Source organism: Triplophysa rosa, linkage group LG19 (assembly GCF_024868665.1).
Source record: "Triplophysa rosa linkage group LG19, Trosa_1v2, whole genome shotgun sequence".
NCBI classification, from domain to species: domain Eukaryota; kingdom Metazoa; phylum Chordata; class Actinopteri; order Cypriniformes; family Nemacheilidae; genus Triplophysa; species Triplophysa rosa.
Genome location: NC_079908.1, coordinates 10,628,328 through 10,648,194, shown reverse-complemented (window position 1 = coordinate 10,648,194; position 19,867 = coordinate 10,628,328). Strand labels below are relative to the sequence as shown.

Below are 19,867 nucleotides of genomic sequence, written 5' to 3'. Positions count from 1 at the left end.
ATTAGAGATATATTAAATATGACAAAAACACCCCACGAAGGTCTTGAGAATGCGCGGAACTCTTTATAAAGAGCAACAATTCCTGGCGGAGGAGTTTCACTGTAGCGCACGCGTATACTCCCGATTGAGTGGTTGTCATAGGAACGAGGAAAGCCGATCTGAGGATTTGGGATTAAAAAAATCCAATGCCCTTCTGACAACCACAGTCCAGATCATAGTGTTTACAATATCAATCTTAACATCATCATGTCCTCCGTTGCCCAGGAAATAAAAGACACGTGAGTAGCTCATTTCCTTTTTTCTCGGAAATATCGCGTTACACGACACGATATGTTTAAAAATATTCCCGAAATGCAAAAAGCGCAGGTAAATGTATACTCAAACCAAACCATTAATAGATCACATTCAAACTAACGTTAGTCTTGACGCCCGTTATAAACATCTTATTTGCACAAATATGGCGGCGCAATACGACAACATATCGTGTGAGGCATGTAGTGTTTACGGATTTGAAAGTCTAGTTCATTCAAATTAATTGAGATGTTCTGAACTATGTAAATATATAACCAAATCTACCCCCGTGCTCTGTATAGTTCTGTGGGTCGTTCCAAATGGCTCGATGCACACTATGACCCAGTCGCCAATCTATACACCTTCACCTCTTGCATTGGTGAGTCACTATTGTAGACGTGCAAAATTTGTTGCAGCAGCAATTTATTCTGCAACTACCCTCCAGCTGAGATGTCTGTGCTTTTATTCACAGCTCTTTCAGACTTGCATGGAGATGGTGACAATAAGGTGAGACGTCGGCAGTTTGTGTACTTCTAAATAGGCTTGAGATACACTGACCTATGACGTGCTGATTTCAATGCATACTGTTTGCATGTGTGTGTGTTTATATGCCAGCTGGTGGTGGGTGATCTTGGCACAGGGGTGTGTAACATGAAGTTAAAGGTGTACCGTGGTACTGGTCTGTTGAGTGAGAGCACGCTGCTGGATTTACCCACTGGCCTGGTCTCTTTTCTTATGGACCTCCATGAGCCCCGGACCCCAGCCATCGCTGTGGCCTCTGGCCCCTTCATCTATGTCTATAAGAACTTGAGACCTTACTTCAAGTTCACACTTCCTAGTCTGGAGGTGAACCCTCTGGAGCAGGATGTCTGGAGTCAGGCTAAGGAGGTGAGCTCCATACGTCACGTCAAGCTTATACTGTAGCTATGCCTACTTTGTGGCTCATTTTACTGTGAAGTGACTCACACCAGACTGCATGTGTGTTAAATTTACTATAGTTTATCAATATAACGGTTACTGTCTGTCTTTAAGTATTGTCTGTATTTTCAATCTTAGGATAGGATTGACCCAATGACCCTTAAGGAGATGTTAGAAGGAATAAGGTATGATGCATTGTTCTAGCCTCAGTACATGGCTGTATAGTACAGACCGATACAATACAATATTTGTTTCTGTTGAACAGGGACAAAGCAGAAATTCCACTCTCTGTCAAATCACTACGGTAACACACTATCCTCCCTTGTCTTTGTTATGGTCAGTGCATCATTTTTCAGACAACAATAACAGTGCCATTCGTGTCATTCCAACAATGATATCAGTAGATTTTCTTTGGCAATTATTCATTGAAATATTCTCTTCATCTGCACCTGGAATATCATGTAGCTTCAAATAAACAGATTTTGGTTTGTTCAGGTACCTCATGCTTGATCTACAGGAAATGGAGGCTTTTGTTCATCTTCACAAAGACCAGCCTATACGCCGCCAGGTAACGAAATCTGTGAACAGACACGAACCATCACACACGTGAACAAAAACAGGCAAAAAGCCAAAACAGATTCACATCGTTTGTTTGTCTCAGACGGTCATTACCTGTATAGGGACGTTGAAGAAGAACATGGCAGATGATGATGCAGTCAGCTGTCTGGTGATTGGCACAGAGAATAGTGATATTTATATATTGGATCCAGAGGCCTTTACCATCCTCTGTAAGGTACGTCGATGGGTTATACATACATTTTTGCATTTGGCAATACCAGTCAATAATACCTTTGCACTGCTAATGCTCTACCAGTTGAGTCAGATATGTGCTTGATAAAGGAATCGTTCACTCAGAAATAAAATTTCAGAATTTATTTGACATATCTTCTGTGAAACACAAAAGAAGATATTTTGAGAAATGTCTCTGTGGTTTTGTGTCCATACAATGGAAGTCAATGGGGGCCAATGTGGTTTGGTTTCCAAATTCTTAAAAATTTGTTCTTCTGTGTTCGCCGGTTAAAAAGAAAGTCATACAGGTTTGAACTGACACAAGGGTTAGTGAATGATGACAGAATTTTCATTTTGGGTGAACTATCCCTTTAAACACTATATTCTATCATTAGCTTGTGGTTTTAAAGCTGCAGTCCTTAACTTTGGCCTCTTTGTCACCATCTCAGTTTGAAACATAAAATGTCAGTTATTTGCGGAGTTATTTTCTTTACGTGGGCTGTGCTTTGGATTGCTATACACGGATGAATCCGAACTCTGTGCTAAATGACTGACTGCTCGCACCGCTTCAGAGCACATCTGTACATCAACGTGACAGTAACATGTGACCGTGTTATAAGAATGATCAAAAAACTACAAGCAGTGCCGCTGCAGCGCCATCCACACACACGTGATAAACTAGTGGGTTTCTCTCCTTTGAGTTTACGGACGTGATGTACTGACGCAAAGAGGTAGTCTCCCAAATTCAAATTTCCTGCATGGGGCGACCCGACATCGCAAATTATAAATCATTATTATAAGCCCACTGTTGTGAATCGGTAAGATAAGACAATCGTTTTGAACACTGATCTGTCGTCTGTGTATTTACTCAATAATTGATTTCGGATTATTTTTACCCCAAAATTATCGCGGATTGCCGCTTTAAGAGTATCTGCAGAATTTGAGTGACAAAGTTAAGCACCGTAGGGCTCATGCATATTATCTAAGTTTGCTTTTATGAATTAGGCTTTTTTATATTTACAGTATGTACAGTACAGTACAATATACCCTGTGTGTGTCTGTAGATGTCTCTGCCCACTACTCCCACCTTCATGGATGTGACTGGTCAGTTTGATGTGGAGTTCCGTATCACTGTGGCCTGTCGCAATGGCAACATCTACATACTGCGCAGGTTAGCAAACAAACCCATTTACAATACATTTAAAGACTCTCAAACCATGAAAAACGTGATTTGCATTTTCTGAAGGAAATATGAAAGAAAAAGCTTGGTTCAAAGTTATTATAGTTTACCAAAACTAAAACCATTAAAGCATTTGGGTTAATGGAACAACTAAAGTAAAACAAAAACTATAAACTTGTATGGTGTGGCAATATAAAAAATGATAAAATGACAAAAGCACATAATAAAATTGCTAAAAATTACAACAACAATTAAATATTAATAAAACGACAAAATCTTTAAACCTAACCTAATATTAAACTAAACTTAAGTAAAAACATGGTGGTAAATGGTACGGATGAGCACCATCACAACAATTGTCATTTTTCTCTGTTAAAGGGACTCACCAAAGCCGAAATACTGCATTGAGCTGTCTTCTCATCCAGTGGGGCTGGTGAGAATAGGAAGGAATGTAGTGGTGGGATGTACTCATGAGACGCTGCATGGTTACACTCAAAAGGTGTGAATCAATATATCTCAAACTCACATTAACACAGCAGCACCTTGACTTTTGGATGCTACTGTTTGTTCGACATACGTGACAAAATCGCATTAATTCCTCTGCAGGGGAAAAAACTGTGGACGGCCTATTTGCCCGCACCTGTGACCACCATGGCACTTATGGACTTGCCCGCACGGGCGTTTCAGGCCGTGCTGGTGGCTCTGGCCAACTGTGAAGTACACATGTACAGAGATAAAAATCTGATCTGCACCATCAAGACACCGGTAAGCATCAAAGAACGATCTCATACAGTATCAAAGCAGAACTCCGCTTTGGGTTTCATCATTTATGTCTTGCAGGATGTGGTGACAAGTATTTGTTTTGGGCGTTATGGAAGAGAAGATGGCACTCTGCTAATGACCACCAAAGGTAGAATTGCTATGTTTTTTACCGTGAATGCTTGTTTGATGGTAATCTCCAAAATATTTCTCCAAAGTAATTTTGTGGATTTGTGTGTGGAATCCAGGTGGAGGTCTGATTGTGAAAATCTTAAAGAGGACAGCTGTGTTTGATGACAAAGACTCGGCCCCAGGCCCACCAATTGCCCAGAGCATCCGTCTGAATGTGCCCAAGAAAACCAAGCTCTATGTGGACCAGACCCTGAGAGAGCGAGAAAATGCTGTTGGTCTGTTCGTCAGCCTGAACAGTTGAAATATTTACGAAACTTATTATTTATTTATGTTTCTATTACTAACATTATTAACTGCATTAGTATGTTTGCCACAATCCACCATAAAACTTCTTTGTGTGCTGCATGTCAAATTAAAAATGGTTTAGGCCCTAAAGCATAATTTGTTGTTGTTTTATTCCATCTAGCCATGCACAGAGCTTTCCAGATGGACCTGAGCAGGCTGCGTCTGGCTACGGCACGGGCCTACGTCAAAGCCCTCGAGTCCAGCCTCACACCTGTGTCGGAAAGCCCGACCGAGCCGCTCAAAATGAACGCTGTGGTGAGTTGAGCAATTCTGTGAGGATGGTATATTAAATAAGATGACTAATGGTCTCCACTTCTGCTTCCTGTTTTCACTTAGGTTCAAGGGCTGGGTCCATCCTTCAAGCTCACTCTGAACATTCAGAACACGGCAGCGTGCCGTCCCGTCATGAACATAGCCATCAGCTTTCTGTATGATGAACATTTGTACAGCATGAAAACAGCCTTCTTCAAGGTGACCTTATTGAAAGTGACAGTTCACTGATTAATGAACATTTACTGTTAATTTACTTCCCTCAGGCCATCCAAAATGAAATTGTTTCTTCAATAGAACAGTGAAGATTTTTAGCTGAAATTGTGATTCTTGATGATTCATAAAAAGATTTTAAGCTGAAATCGTGATTCTTAATTATTCATAAAAGTGACGATTTTAAGATGAACTCGTGATTCTTAATGATTCATAAAAGTGACGATTTTAAGCTGAAATCTTTTTTCTTAATGAGTTATAAAAGTGACGATTTTAAACTGAAGTCTTGTATTCTTAATTATTCATAAAAGCGATGATTTTAAGCTGAAACCGTGATTTTTAAGATTCATAAAAGTGACGGTTTTCACCTGAAACCGTGATTCTTAATGATTCATCAAAGTGAAGATTGCTAGCGTTAAAATGATTTTTTTTTAAAAGTGACGTTTTTTTCTGATATTGTGATTGTTGATTTATAAAAGCAAAGATTTTTAAGCTGATATCGTGATTCGTAAAGATTCATAAAAGTGAGTAATGGCAGGCATTACTTGTGTATTGCCTGTGTCTGCTTTTTGGACTTACATGAGGACATACGATGAATCACAAAAGAAAATTAACTGCAAATTTGAATTATCCGGTGAACTAATGCTTCAAGTAGCTTTATTAGTATATAAAACAATAAAAAATATTTAACAGTCATTTGTCTGTAGATTCCCCTGCTGGTTCCAGGGCTGAATTACCCCATCGACACTTTTGTCGAATGCTTGAGTGACAAAGGGATCTCTGACATCATCAAAGTAAGAGCAACAACATGCAACATTTATGTTCGGAATAGCATACTTCCATACTGTTGCTGCAGTATTTATTCAGTGCAGAGGTCAGCGTCGCAGATTGTCTGCTTGCATTGAAATCCAAGATGACAAAATGTGGACACACTGTGTAAACAGTCTTTAAACTCAATGTTGCATTTTTGATTTCAGGTGTTTGTGCTGAGAGAAGGAAGAAGTGCTCCTCTCCTCACTGCCCATATCAACATGCCTGTGAGTGAGGGATTTGCACTGAACTAAAAGAGTGAGAGAACTCTAGTTGAGCTTCATGGGCATCTTCAACTCTTGCTGTGCTCCTAACAGCGTTTAGAGGTGAGACAGAGCTACCCAAACCGGAGCGCCTTTGATAACAGGAGTTAAGAGAAGCTTGTGCTGGCCGCAGAGCCAGTGTGCTGCCTGTAGTCTAGATCAGGACTGAAGGGGGCGTGTCCTCACAGATGAGTACCTTTTAATGGGTTAGTGACTGGAGCTTTTAAGTCCAAGCACCTTCACTGTAGGCCATATAGTTTGGAGTGTGTAGGCGATGTAATGGTGTTTATTTAAACTATTTTTGTGGTGTACTCGTGTATATTTGTATGTAAAAGCACATTTATTGTAAGTAATGACCATACCTTTATGATGATGATTCAGTCCACTTTTAATAAAATATGTTTGACTGCATAAATGATTTTGTTTATTGCGGGGTAATATTGCAATGGAAAGGCAACACAGGCTTATAGAAAAAGAATAAGGACAAAGTGAGGTAAGAAAAACTATAGATAAAGAGGCACAGGCATGAGAGGTCCGCCAAGCTACTGTATTTCACAGCGTTGAAAAGTAACATTTTAGTTGTGGACAAGACAAAACCAGCACAGAACGAATTACAATTTGTATCATTTTACCAGATACGCATATCACATTTGGTGCTTGGTGTGTGTGAATTTTGAAACAAGGTTATACTCGTATTCATAACAAAACTTAATATTTTGATAGAAAAATGTTCTTTGGCTCAGATATATTAGGTTTTATCTAACTACTGTTTGCATGCATGTAAACTTTGCGGCAGTTTGCTTTGGAAGAAAATGAAGAAATCAATGCATGAATTGTTGCATTACGATTATTACAGTCATGTTCAATAGAAATACACATAACTCAAAATAAAACTTAAAAGACAAATTAAGCGTCTGTTTCATGCCATATACACCTGATAGTATAAGAGCTATTGCCTGAGCTCATGAATGGTAAGAAGGCACGTAATAAAGTAGATTAGGAACATAAGAAGCAGAGAGGAGGAACATCCATCTAAGTAAGCTCTTAAGTAAACATAGTGAGGGTGATCCACTAGAAGAAAACAGGAAATAACAGGGAGGAGTGTAGCAAACACATTACTGGGTACAGAAAAGGAAGAAGATATTTGGAAACTGAATTTCTCACTGATAATGACAAGTAAAGACCAACCTGTGTGAAGCTGAAGGATACCATTCCATCTCCATCTGTGTCCATTGTTTTAAATGTTTCTGTAAATTTTTTTTTAAAATGTAACATTTAAAAAATATGTAACACAATTAGCTCTCTTTTACAAAATGTTACGCCATAAAACCACACTAGATTGCAACATGTTGCATGACAGAAATTATAATTTCATCATTGAGTTACATCATAACATTATTTTGTTATCTTTACCTCCTTAGTAGCTCTAATACATCTTATATTTAAACCTGCAGTACTGCAGTTGGTCATGACCGTAGATTTACAGCCAACAATTAAAAATTGGGTCTGTTTATCACACAAAGCTGTCTATTATATGTCTTCATTCATTCATTGCGTGGGCTTGTTTACATTTTATGGGAGATGGCAGTCAGTGCATTGGTAACAAAAGTTAACCAACATTAACTAACATTAAAAAAAGAAAACTGCTTTGTTCAACTACAGCATTACTGTGAAGTCTTACCAGTACATTTATAAAATAACTTTTGTTTTACATTAAAAGGTAAAAAGGTGTTTTCTTTTTGGGGATACTCACTAAACATCGTCTCCAGTCGGATGAGGCATGACACAAATCCGTCAAAGTCCACGTTTAGATCTGGCTTCGCATAGCGCAGGATTATTAGCTGAAACAAGCTGTTGGTCAACTTGAAGCCTTATAGGAAGATACAAAGCAAAATGTTATTCATTTTAGCAGAAAGTTATTGCAGATACTGTAATTTGTCTGGTACTGTACCTGCTGATTCTAGTGCCAAGCGCATTTCATAAGAACTCATCGTACCAGACTTGTCCAGATCAAACTTCCTGAACACAGCCTTGTAGTGCATTGAAAAAAAGAGCTTCAACATCTATTTCTAGATTGAACTACATGCATTTACTGGAAAGTATGAATGAAATAAAGCCACTGACAAGATAGCGTTTGATCTTCTCCCAGAGCACATGGAAGTCTGTAATTCCCAGCTTCCCAGCACCAGTTGTCTTCATGCTAGGTCAAGGCCTAAACAAGACAGTTTGACCTTCAAGTAAAAGTTTGAGAGATATAAAGATGTTATATGTGATCATTTGTGTATGGAAAGGATACATCCATGAGATTGATCATGCCTCGGCAGGATTCCTTGTCAAAACCGTCTGTCTTGATATCTTTATCTGTCAAAAAATGTAGATAAGAGAAATCTTCAATTCTATTGAATTCAAAATTTAAATCAGAAAATCTTCAATAGGTTTCTTTCAAGATATATTCTAGGTTAAATACAATTTAAGCTCTGTGACATGTTGTTGATTCCTGTCGTTTGGAAACATGACATGTTATGTACTGTATGATGTTCATATGATGCTGATTCGATGGAATCAGCTATAGCGTCTCAGTATACTGTAGGGCAGTGGTTCTCAAACTTTTAAGTAGAATCTGTTAAGTGCATCACTTTGCGGCCCCCCATATAAAGACGTATAATCTTAAACTTAGAATTTTAATTAAACCAAAAACATTCAGTTATACAATGCTGGAACCTCAATTCTTTTGGTTGGTGGTGTCATTTTTCTGATGTTTGATTGCATAAAATCTATGATAAATTTCTATATTTCATAAAATGCAACAAAATCTGTGGCCCCCCTGGATCCATCTTGGGGCCCCCAGTTTGAGAACCACTGCTGTAGGGTACATGACTGTTGTTTATGCTGTTTAAATATCGCCCTCTACTGTTTGAGATTTGTCACATTTGCCTCTGACTCGGATTGCTTTTCACATAATAAAAACAGATAACTCTACCCAAAAAATCTTCATTTTACTCACCCTCAAGTTGTTCCAAACCTGTATAAATGTCTTTGTTCTGATGAACACAAGACAGATGTTTGGAAAAAAAGGTTAGCAACTTAAATTTCTGACACATAATTAACTACCTAAAAAAAAATTGTTTGTTCTGTTAAACGCAAGATTAGATATTTTGAAGAATTTAGGAAAGCAAACAGTTCTGGGGCACTTTTGACTACTATGGTGGTCAATGATGTCTCAGAAATGTCAGTCGCTTACAATTTTTCAAATACCTTTTTTTGTTTTCAACATAACGAACAATTCTGTAATTCATGACAGAATTTTCATTTTGGGGTGGAAAAACTCCCCATTTGGCAAGCTCTTCAAACCCCCCAACCATGTGTCTAAACTTCTTTTTTGATATTCAAACAGAGATACCTAGAAAAGGCATGACCTTACTCTGTAAATCACTGTTTACATGGAGCAAACTCGACTTTAAACTTCACTCAAAGGATTTTAATAGGTAATGCATAAACAAAAGCTCATCCACCTTAAAATTATAAATCGAATGATAAATGATAGTCAGTTTCACCTTTCAAATATTTTTAACTGGAGGAATCATGTAAAATATAAGTTAAGATGTATTTAACCTAAAATATTTCCATAATTACACCTAAGTGTATGCATTCATTAAAACAAGATAATGGTTTATTATATTGTCATTGATATTATGTAGTGTGTTTCTGTGTCCATAAACACACTTACGTTTGCCAACAACCCGGTTTAAAATCATCTGTAGTTTAGACACGTTAATCTCCATTTCCTGTTGGCCAGAGTGAGAGAAAGTCAAAGTTTGTTCAGCATTACAGGAACGCATTAGCTCCCACTTTCAGTTTTCTTACCGGTCCTGCCAGTTTCACAAAAAGTGCCTTGAAGCCCTCATCAATGTCACTCTCCTGAATTTCAGGCTGCCGACAACACCAATATTCAACATCATAACATCGAAGAATACGTACTGTCACATTATACTGTATATAGCGTTTATCACAGGAAAACACTCACTTCCTCTGGTACATCTGCTGAGACTTCATCATCTAGTTCGCTATAGTGAAAGAACAAAATGTTTTTCTTAGTTTCTATTTGCAATTTTGTTTGTCTGTTTTGCAAATTTGTAACACTTAACAAAAACCTTTATTAATGCATTAGTAATGGGGTCTAAAAACAGTGATATTTTAATATTGATTTAAATTTTTTGTTATTAAATAATTGTAAGAAATAATAAAGCTTCTGCACTATTGATTATGATCAACTGACATTGAGAATTATAATAAATGTGCTCAAATTTTTCCTGATGATAAAATCTGTAATTCACTTTGTATGACTTACAAAATGCAAAACCCCACTGTAAATAAAAATACATAAATCATACAATTTCTCTAAGCTTGTGAATACACATTAATGTCCTGATCTACATGACCTGAGCTACTATCAAGCGCTGACTCACTGGGAATCGGCAGCCTTTTCCGAGAAGACCCTCAGCACAAAGTCTCCCTCTTTCTTTGGCTCGAAGGTGGAGGGGACGATGATATATTCCCCCGCGGGCAGGCAGAAACGTGAGCTCACCTCCCGCAGGTTAATAAAGAGCTCGGATCGTGCGCTGGACGTGTGGGTGAGGAAAAAATCCCGCTTCAGGTGCACGCCCAACCGCCCCAGATACTGACAGATAAGAAGATCTGCATTACTACAAACACTGATGTCAGCAAACTCAGCAGGATCCCACATTGTTACACTCTCTCAACTACGGATCAGCCTGAAGGTCAGTTTTACACACTAACCTGACTGATAACGAAAGGTTTACCGATGTAAAACATACTGATGGGTTTGACTTATCTGGAACGAATCTCATACCTCTTCAGGAACCTGTAAGATTCAGAAATGATGTCATTGTTTAGCTATCTATTTATTTATTAAAACGCTGAAAAAGTGAATTCTACACATCCAGTATATTAATTGAAAGCTAATGAATGGATTTCTGTTTGATTCTCTGTCATGTTGCATGGAGTGATTTTCCTACCCCATAAATGGCAAATCCAATCGTCTCCATGTCTTTGCCCTCACGCCGTAACTTCCTCCGGTTTTTCTGCATCAGTGCCACCAGGAAAGTGCAGCCATCTTGGTCGCTATCTGGTTCCTTGAGGAGAACTTTAAACTGGGGATTGATCCAAAATGTTGCTGTGTAGAAAGAGACAGACCCCTTATATGAGACCCCTGTCTCTCATGTGGTCCGAGGGTTTCTGATGGAGGAGAACATGCCTGGATAGTTCCTGCAGCCACCAGCAGTGCTGCCTCTTCTCCATTCACCAGAGTACAGGGCTGTGTTCCACTTCTTGACCTCGCTGCTCACTAGCGCGTCTGGCGTTAGGTTACAGATCTCCAGCCTGCTGAACTCACGCATGAAGTCGCTGAATGACATCCTGTGTACGATTGTTAAAAACGGTCAAAGACATGAATCTTTGAAAGGAACGACTCATTCAAAATTCTATTTAAAGGAACAGTTCACCCAAAAATTAACATTTTGTCATCATTTCCTCACCCTCATATCATTTTAAACTTGTATGACTTTCTTTCTTCGGCAGGACACAACAGAGGATATTTTGAAGAATGTTGGTAACTCAACAACACTGGGCCTCCATTGACTTCCATTGTATGGACACAAAACCACTGAGATTTTTTGTATATTTTCTTATGTGTTCCACAGAGGAAAGAGTCAAATAAAGGTATTGGATGACACTAATATGCCACTAATGATCGGAAAATTTTATACAAAAAGGTAAGACAAATGTACCAGAATTCTCCATCCTCTCTGCTATGGTGCAGACTGGACCTTACTGATGCATCGATATCACGCCACTCCCTCGAGCTGAACGAAGCAAAAAGGGTTAAGAAATCAAATATAACAAAGCTTTTGGACATTATTTATAATTGTAAAAATCCATTCCATCATACTCATCACTCCAGGCTCCGGTCCACTCCACCTCTCCCCAAGGGTTTCTGATGCGCAACAGTTTTGTCTGGTTTCCTCTGTATTGCACCTGGCCAATAGATTTGCATCAGTGATGATGAACCTCGTTGTAATTGGTTGTTTCTTTATCAATCAAAATACACTTACCTCATCAACTCCAGTGATGGAGTAGGCATGGCCTTTCACTAGTTTTTTAAAGGTGACTGCCTCCATATCGAAGAAACTTGTAATCTGAAAGTGAATATAGAATAAATTGAGAAAATAAACGTAAATATGTTATACACCATACTATTCACATATCACTTAAATTAATAACAATGTCTACGATGCATTTCTTAAAGGGGCAAAGTGTAGGACTAAGGAGGATCTATTGACAGAAATGCAATATAATATACATAACTATGTCTTCAGATGTGTATAAAGACCTTACATAATGAAGTGTTATGTTTTTATTACTTTAGAATGAGCTATTTCTATCTACATACACCGCGGGTCCCCTTAAATGGAATTCGTCAAGTTGTTTCTAAAGTAGCCCTAAACGGACAAACTGCTCTACAGAGCAGTATTTCGTAAATACGTTAGCTCCTTTGATGAAGAAGCAAAAACGTGACAACATTTTTGTCCTGTGTCAGCCACCGTAGTGCTTCGAAAGAAAGGGGTGAGCGGTGGAGTGAGCCGTTGAATTTGCAACCTCACCGCTAGATGCCGGTAAAATTCACACATTGGAGCTTTAGTGAATACACGGAACAAGTCAGCTAGCTAGCATGGGTTAGCTTTTTCTGTACTAGTAAACTATTCTCATGGCAAAATAGTTTTTCATTCAATGATGATTAAAAAATAACCAAATATTCTAACTGAACATTTTTGAGATTTCATAAATTGAACATTTTCCATATATTATGGCAGATGTTTTGCCAGTAGCCTATTTTGTAGGTTTGATCTTAAAGGGATAGTTCACTCAAAAAAATGGTCAATTCTGTCATAATTTATTTACTCTCATGACATTCAAAACCTGTATGACTCTGTGCAACACAAAATAAGATATTTTGAGAAATGTACAGGTTTGGAATGACAGAGAGTGAGTATGATGCTTGTGAAGCCATCAGCCAATCAACACCGTCATGATGTCATTTCCTGCACCTCTGCTTTGATCAGACATATGACACAGAGTCCTGCACGCGGGCGGGTAAGGTGAACCGCTAATATTTGATGTGACGGGTGGAATAATTATTCACGTGTCATTTGCGGTTCGGGAATAAAACATGCGCGGGCGGAATGTGGGTCCAGTAGCCAAGAAGACTATTTCGACTCAAAGCAGCTGAGGGAGCTGCTTTTACACGGTCCTGTGCTTGTTTGTGTTAACTTCAAGCTCTGTCTGAAGAGCTGGTTTCTAATTGCAGCGTTGAGCATTGTAGCCAATTGTGCTGCCTGCAACTGATGGACAGCGAGCACTTAAGTCGACTCTTTGCTCTTATCACAACTTAAATAAACATTTATGCTCACCATGCTTCTACCGGTCTCTTAACTGCATTACACTTCATTCAGCTTTGATGGCAGCTTAGCTTTTAGCGTGTTGCAGAGTTTCGGGAGAGACAACCAACAGTGATCCAATATTGTTAGCTAGTAGCTTAGGTTGTTAGATAGGCATGTGGTGTTTAATGCAATTAATTGCAGAAAAAAGAATATAAAGTCGGACTCGGTTTCCAAAACAGAATAATATTCTGTCTGTCACAGTTAAATTATTGCTTGTTGAAAATAAATGGTTTCTTGTACATGCATACATCTACGTCTATTTAATGCGGCTGCGGTTCGGGTCGCGGTGTGTATGTCAAACGGGTAGGGTCGGGTACGGAATGAAATTAGTGCTGCTGTCGGGTGACGGGTTGGGTGTTCTTTTAATTACTGCGGGTGCGGGGCAGTTGCGGGTTTACCAAATAGGACCCGTGCAGGACTAAGATTACTGGAAATGCTAACGATACTGTAAGGCTTTACTGTTTCTGAGCACTAACATCTATAGAGCAGCCCATCAGAGAGCCTCTCTCCACGGCTCTTTTAATGATGCTGAAGAGGTTAGGTGGAGCTTTTTTCAGCTCATACATCTCCGTCACTCCACCGGTGAAGTCCTCAAAGCCCTCAGATGTGCAGCCTCCCGAGAGAGCCTCATAGCAGCCGTTCAATCTATCATATACATCCACAGTAACAATGCATTTGTCATACATCCAAACAAGATCCGGCTTCTTAAATATATTTGACTGGAGCCACAGATCAGCATCTGTTTCACTCTTACTTTGAATATGCCTTCTCCACCAGGGCGCTCCAGAACTCGGCCCCCTCGGCAGAGTGGACAAACAGGAGCTTTCCATCTCTGACAGGCAGCCGGTCGTCGATCACCACATCCACCCAGTCCCCAAACTGCCAGAACTAGAAAATTCAATTGGAAGAACAAGAGAGAACAGTTGTTGAATTAAATTCTGCAAATGCATTATGATTCCATTACAGTGATTACAAAATGACAACCCTGTGCAGAAGCTTTGACATCTTAAGTCTAGAAATAATTTGTTTCTATAGAAACATTTATAATGGTTGATGAAAGTCAAAGAAATGAAAGGCTGAAACCTGACAAAGATAATAATATGCAGTGTGAATTTAAAGGTGCAATGTGTAGGATTAAGGAGGATCTACTGACATTAATGCAATATAATATACATAACTATGTCTTCAGAGGTGTATAAAGACCTTACATTATAAAGCGTTACGTTTTTATTACCTTAGAATGAGATATTTCTATCTACATGAACTGCGAGTCCCCTTACATGGAATTCATCATGTTGTTTCTACAGTAGCCGTAAACGGACAAACTGCTCTACAGAGCGCGTTTTGTAAATACGTTACCTCCTGTTCAGCAAAGAAGCGAAAACGTGACAACATTTTAGTTCTGTGTCAGCCACCGTAGTGCTTCGAAAGGGAGAGGGTGGAGTGAGCCGTTGGTTGCAATTCGTAACCTCATCACTAGATGCCACTACATTTCACAAACAGGACCTTTAACCCTTTAAATCAGACAGGAGTATGATTTGACCACAAAAGTGTGTCGAATAGATAAAAAACTGATCTAGAGTATACTGGGAAACTGCATTCTAGCATTTCAGAAAGCACTAGTTAATTAGAAAATCCCATAAAACCATTAATGCATCATTCTCCCCGTGTACACAACAGTACACTGTGCTTCTGGCTTTACTCCAAATCCCTCTGCAGCCATAATGCTCTGAGCGTTATATGCATTCTCTAAATGACTGAGCCTAAATGGCTTCTGGCTGGTGAACCGAAGGGGAATTTGGCAGAGGAGAGTCCGATCTGATCATTGCATTTGCTGGGTGAGGTTTGTATACTGTATATAGTCACTGCACCAGACGGGGTGGTCTGATGTTTGGGCACAGTGGCTTAATGTAGATCTGCTGAGCTATGGAAGAGGAACAGATCAGTTTACACGCTACGTTGGAAGAAAGCCAGACCGTCCACAAAGCCAGGGGATCAGGGAATGTGGCAGAAGATTAAAGGAGTAGTTCACCTACAAATGAAAAGTCTACCATTTTTTAATTAAATTCATGCAGTTTTAAACCTTTATAATAATAATATTTTGGTCAATGTATCATCAGTGTATTATAAGCTTATGACTTGTTTCGATTTTTTTGTTTAGGTCCCCACCGGGATATAAAAACAACCCCCCACCCCCCCCACACACACACACACTCTGGTTTATTATCTCTGTGGGGACAGTCCATAGGAACTGTATATTTTATCCCCTTCCCCTAAACATAAAGATCATAGAATTTCCAAAAATATCGTTCTGTACGATTTATAAGCTTTTCTGCCCATGGGGACCTCAATTTTGGTCCCCACGGTGACACGGGTAATCATGAGTTGGTGTGCATTCAGGTTTAGGTCCCCTATTAGGTCCCCAATATAAAACAAGGCCACACACACACGTCTGCATGACTTATTGTTTAGATTTTTTTGGTAACACTTTACAATAAGGTTGTATTTGTTAACATGAGCAAATGCATTAGCTAACATGAACTAACAATAAGCAATATCGTTTTTAGCATTGATTAATCTTTGGTCATGTAAGTTTAATACAGTTATTTATGTTAGTTCATGGTGCATTAACTTATGTTATTAGACGGCATGTTGGAATGCTTGATTCTGATTGGCCACTCGCGACACTTGCAGGTTCGTTATTCCCGGATAACAATTAACCTCTTAAAACTTAGAACACACGGTAACCCGGATGCAGCAAATCGTTTTGACAGTTTTTTTGACAAGTTAAATATAAATATGTATTTTAATAACATTTATGACAGTATATTTACAAACGATTCAACAAAATGGCCTGTTCGTGACATTTGAATGTCGTTTCTTACCTTAAAAGCAAAAGTTAACGGCTTTTCCTTGAGGAAGGTCTGCATTCGGTAAAAATTAGCTAATAAAATATTTGAAATTCACATTTCATGTCCAATTTTTTTCTCATGTGGCAAGTAGCCGTGTAATAAACAGGATAATGTACAAGCAGCCAGCTGTTATCGCGAAATAAGCCACTTCAGTACAAGACCCTTTGCGTCGGGTCCTGATCACACTGTCGGGGCTTATTTCTGCGATTACAACCGGCTGCCTGTACATTATCACTTAATTAACAGATATAAGTTTTGATTTTAAAAATGTATTACTAAATGCGAAAATTAACAGAGTCTAAGAGCAATAAATGCGGTAGAAGTATTGTTTATTGTTAGTTCATGTTAGCTAATCCATGAACAAATATTAACAAATAAAACTTTATGGTAAGATGTTACACTTTTTTTCAAGTTATCTTAAGTTACTACACGCACACGTATTGGAACTAAAATTATATGAACATATTAACATACTGTATAAGTCAAAGATATTGGTACAAACATAACGGGGAGAAAAGGCTACAGCTTTGAGCAAAACCACAGTATATGACTTATACCCTGTTGAAAAAAACAGCATATGCTGGTTAGGTTAGGTATAGGTTTTGAGGCATGGTAGCTGGTTTGTGCTGGTTTAAGCTGGTCCTGAGCCGGTTTAGAACCAGCTTAAACCAGCTCAGGACTATCTTAAACCAGCACATAACCAGCTTAACCCAGCACAAACCAGCTACCTAACCTAACCAGCATATGCTCTTTTTTTCAACAGGATAGTAATCAGTACCTGGAAATGGAAGATTCCGGCATATTGCTGATGAAAACTCTGGCCATGAGGCACCACCCGATGCAGCAGAGGTTCATTGAGGGTAAGACACGCAATAGCCGCCAGCAGCCAACAATCACCTACAATAATCAATGATCATATTAAAAACATCAAGTTTAGTGAAGCAGACAGAGAGCAGATAAGAGTAATGCAGCTACCATGCTTCATTACTTTTTACTTCAATCACGGGATCAAAGTTATTTATCTTATGTTCTTTCTGTCCTGTTTTTAGGCATGCTTGTACCTAGAGCTCCTTGGCAGATATCTGTGCGCGTAGCTCCATCTACGATAAAGTGTGGGTCAGTGCAGAACTCCTGGGGTACACAGAAAAGACCTGTGGGTCGGACGGGGCATAGAAATGACTGGAACATCATCTCTGCTCAATCACAGAAAACCAAATGTCATAGTATTTTGGAGCTAACAAGTACAAAAAACATAACATTTTATGAAACTGCCATAAGCATGTGAGCACAGACATCACTTTGCCTATGTTCATTTTTGTAAAGTTCATATGTATTATGTTTTTGATTTCTAAGCTCTCACAGTGGGCCTCATCCAGCGGACACCTTTGGTTTTGGAAGAGCCTGGGGCGAGCTCTTTAAATCCAAGAGAGGACTGCTGAGCTGGAAAGGTTTCATCCTCATACAGATGTCCACTCTGAAGACACTGGGCACGCAAGGATTCGAAATCCTGGCCCAAGAACTTCAGGGCACTGTGATTCTGACCAAGCCCATCATTCCTGTCCCATTCACTCCTCAGGCGGGCAGCGACTCCTGTGGCACAAATCTGTTCCATCCTGAACCCTCAATGTTTAGAGACAGAGAGCTGTTATGTACAACATATTCATCACTGCTGCTTCCAAAAGGTCAAACAAACCTTATTTTACAACAAAGTCTAAACCACAATAACTGTTTGTTTTCATCAATAAAAAATATATTTGAATGATTTCTCCTATCAGAACTATTCCAGAAAATATATTTATTCTATGTAATGTGTTTTATAAGCCTGAATTAAATGAATTATAGATGAGAAATCTGATAAAAAGATCCTTCCACCCATTATGTTTATAGTTAGAGATTAAATATAACACACACAGACACAAACACACGCACAGCTGCTGTTGTTGCCAACTAGCCAGTTGCAAAAACGCTGTCAAAACATTTTGCAACATTAACATGCAAAGTTTCATATACAGACTGCTATCAGTGTCAAAGCGATTGAAACGATACCTTAATTTACAGTTGCACACTCCCTGCGGTCAGGTCCAGTTAAAAAAAACAATATCATATTAAGATTCGTCCCAGCATGTAAACCCTGCTGTAAGTGAATCGCGGCGTGTCCCAAACGTTGCTGGGAAATGAGTATTTTTTCGGAGGCAATTACATATTTTCCTCTAGGTGGCGCATGTGTGCCCAAAAAGCCAACTCCCTCAAGAGCGGCTTTTTTGTTTCTTTGATTACTTGTATGTTTGTACTTTAAATAATATAAACATTTTATGTCTATTCAGGGATTAGTACTTGATATACAAAATTCATAAAATACCCAACATACATGAAACATTTGAAAAACATACTCAATTGGTTAACCACAAACGACTGTCATTTGTACATCCTACAAGCGCGGAGTAAAGTAACAAAGTTCATGTGGCAACGTAGTTTCGTTTCTGTGCAACAGCCCAATACGACTAAATTAATTGCCTGAATTAAATTACGTTATTAAAATTACCGTCTGTTCATTTTCACAGTACATCATGAAGAAATAAAATTTGAGATATTTATTTAGACCAATCTTATCTGAACAATTGGAAACGAGGTCCGGGCCACCACGCCCCGCCCATTCTGAGCTTGCGAAATGCTCATCTACTTTGTTGTATTTCTGTGGTAAAATGTGTTGACTGCGGCAAAGGATGACCAAATCAGCAACAATGACCTGCTATGTTTTTCTCAAATTAATAATATTTACACATATTAGACGTTTACAACTAATCATCAGTTCAATAAAAAAAGTTTTTTAATTTCCAACCCCCAACTAGTTAAGTTTAAGAAATTTAACTCTTTTCATGGTTTAATCTTAATATTGAAGACAAAAAATTGGGAAATCTTGCCATCTACAGACGAAAAGACAAATTTCATGCGACATGCAGTAATTGCATATCGATAATCGATATATTATCTAGATTAATCTGTCTGTCTGTGTTACATTTCTGTTGAAAGATTAAAGATTAATGCTTGACCATACCAAGTGTGGTATGATTAAATAAACGAATGCCCAATAGGGGTCGCCAAAGAGCTTTACTAATGTGACCGTCACCTGACAGTGTTTGAAATTGTCACCCATATTCCACAACCCATGAGAGAAGAAAATCAGACGGATATTTTTGGATTATATTTTAGACTGCAGCCTCCAGATAATTTATTTATTTATTGCCGAAAACACGATATCAATCTACATGGGTTTGTTTGTTCAAGGATTATGATGACAGCATATGAGAGTCAAACATCAGAAAATGAGATTACCTTGTTTTATGATGTTTACCTTAATCCAGTTTTGTTCGTATCATGCCTTGCTTGTCACCCAACAAAATAAATAAATAGCCTACATAATCCCAGTGATGCTGGGAGAGTGGAATTACACACACACACACACACACA

At 38.7% G+C, this 19,867-nt stretch overlaps 2 protein-coding genes and 1 long non-coding RNA gene across 5 annotated transcripts; 1 reads left to right on the top strand and 2 right to left on the bottom strand.

Annotated features, from left to right (window-relative positions):
- The first annotated feature begins 92 nt into the window (after positions 1 to 92).
- Positions 93 to 5,989, top strand: bbs1 (Bardet-Biedl syndrome 1). Its single transcript, XM_057359579.1, has 17 exons — positions 93 to 278; positions 594 to 670; positions 764 to 798; positions 907 to 1,179; positions 1,348 to 1,394; positions 1,475 to 1,513; positions 1,705 to 1,777; positions 1,871 to 2,002; positions 3,063 to 3,169; positions 3,557 to 3,677; positions 3,785 to 3,943; positions 4,019 to 4,088; positions 4,186 to 4,344; positions 4,536 to 4,669; positions 4,751 to 4,885; positions 5,605 to 5,691; positions 5,875 to 5,989. Exons 1-17 carry the CDS (start codon positions 247 to 249, stop codon positions 5,959 to 5,961), a joined length of 1,767 nt encoding a protein of 588 aa, XP_057215562.1. The 5' UTR covers positions 93 to 246; the 3' UTR covers positions 5,962 to 5,989.
- On the bottom strand, positions 1,526 to 3,158 carry LOC130569750 (uncharacterized). Its single transcript, XR_008964889.1, has 3 exons — positions 3,046 to 3,158; positions 1,882 to 1,933; positions 1,526 to 1,787 (listed from the first exon to the last, which is right to left on the bottom strand). It is a non-coding gene; the product is annotated as an uncharacterized LOC130569750 (long non-coding RNA).
- Positions 5,990 to 6,928: 939 nt separating the features above from the next.
- Positions 6,929 to 18,622, bottom strand: si:dkeyp-50d11.2 (calpain-1 catalytic subunit). Of its 3 annotated transcripts, XM_057359576.1 has the most exons (22): positions 18,446 to 18,622; positions 17,760 to 18,019; positions 17,461 to 17,530; positions 17,178 to 17,296; positions 14,242 to 14,375; positions 13,964 to 14,132; positions 12,102 to 12,185; positions 11,939 to 12,024; positions 11,778 to 11,852; positions 11,246 to 11,406; positions 11,007 to 11,164; positions 10,841 to 10,852; positions 10,437 to 10,648; positions 9,995 to 10,034; positions 9,835 to 9,900; positions 9,698 to 9,755; positions 8,267 to 8,331; positions 8,095 to 8,163; positions 7,922 to 8,000; positions 7,724 to 7,840; positions 7,159 to 7,217; positions 6,929 to 7,041 (listed from the first exon to the last, which is right to left on the bottom strand). In XM_057359576.1, exons 2-22 carry the CDS (start codon positions 18,009 to 18,011, stop codon positions 7,015 to 7,017), a joined length of 2,112 nt encoding a protein of 703 aa, XP_057215559.1. In that variant the 5' UTR covers positions 18,012 to 18,019; positions 18,446 to 18,622; the 3' UTR covers positions 6,929 to 7,014. The 3 variants fall into 3 exon arrangements, with proteins under 3 accessions (XP_057215559.1, XP_057215558.1, XP_057215560.1); XM_057359575.1 differs by lacking the exon at positions 6,929 to 7,041 and having other exon boundaries at positions 7,042 to 7,217; XM_057359577.1 differs by lacking the exons at positions 6,929 to 7,041; positions 18,446 to 18,622 and having other exon boundaries at positions 7,042 to 7,217; positions 17,783 to 17,885.
- Between the last annotated feature and the right edge of the window lie 1,245 nt (positions 18,623 to 19,867).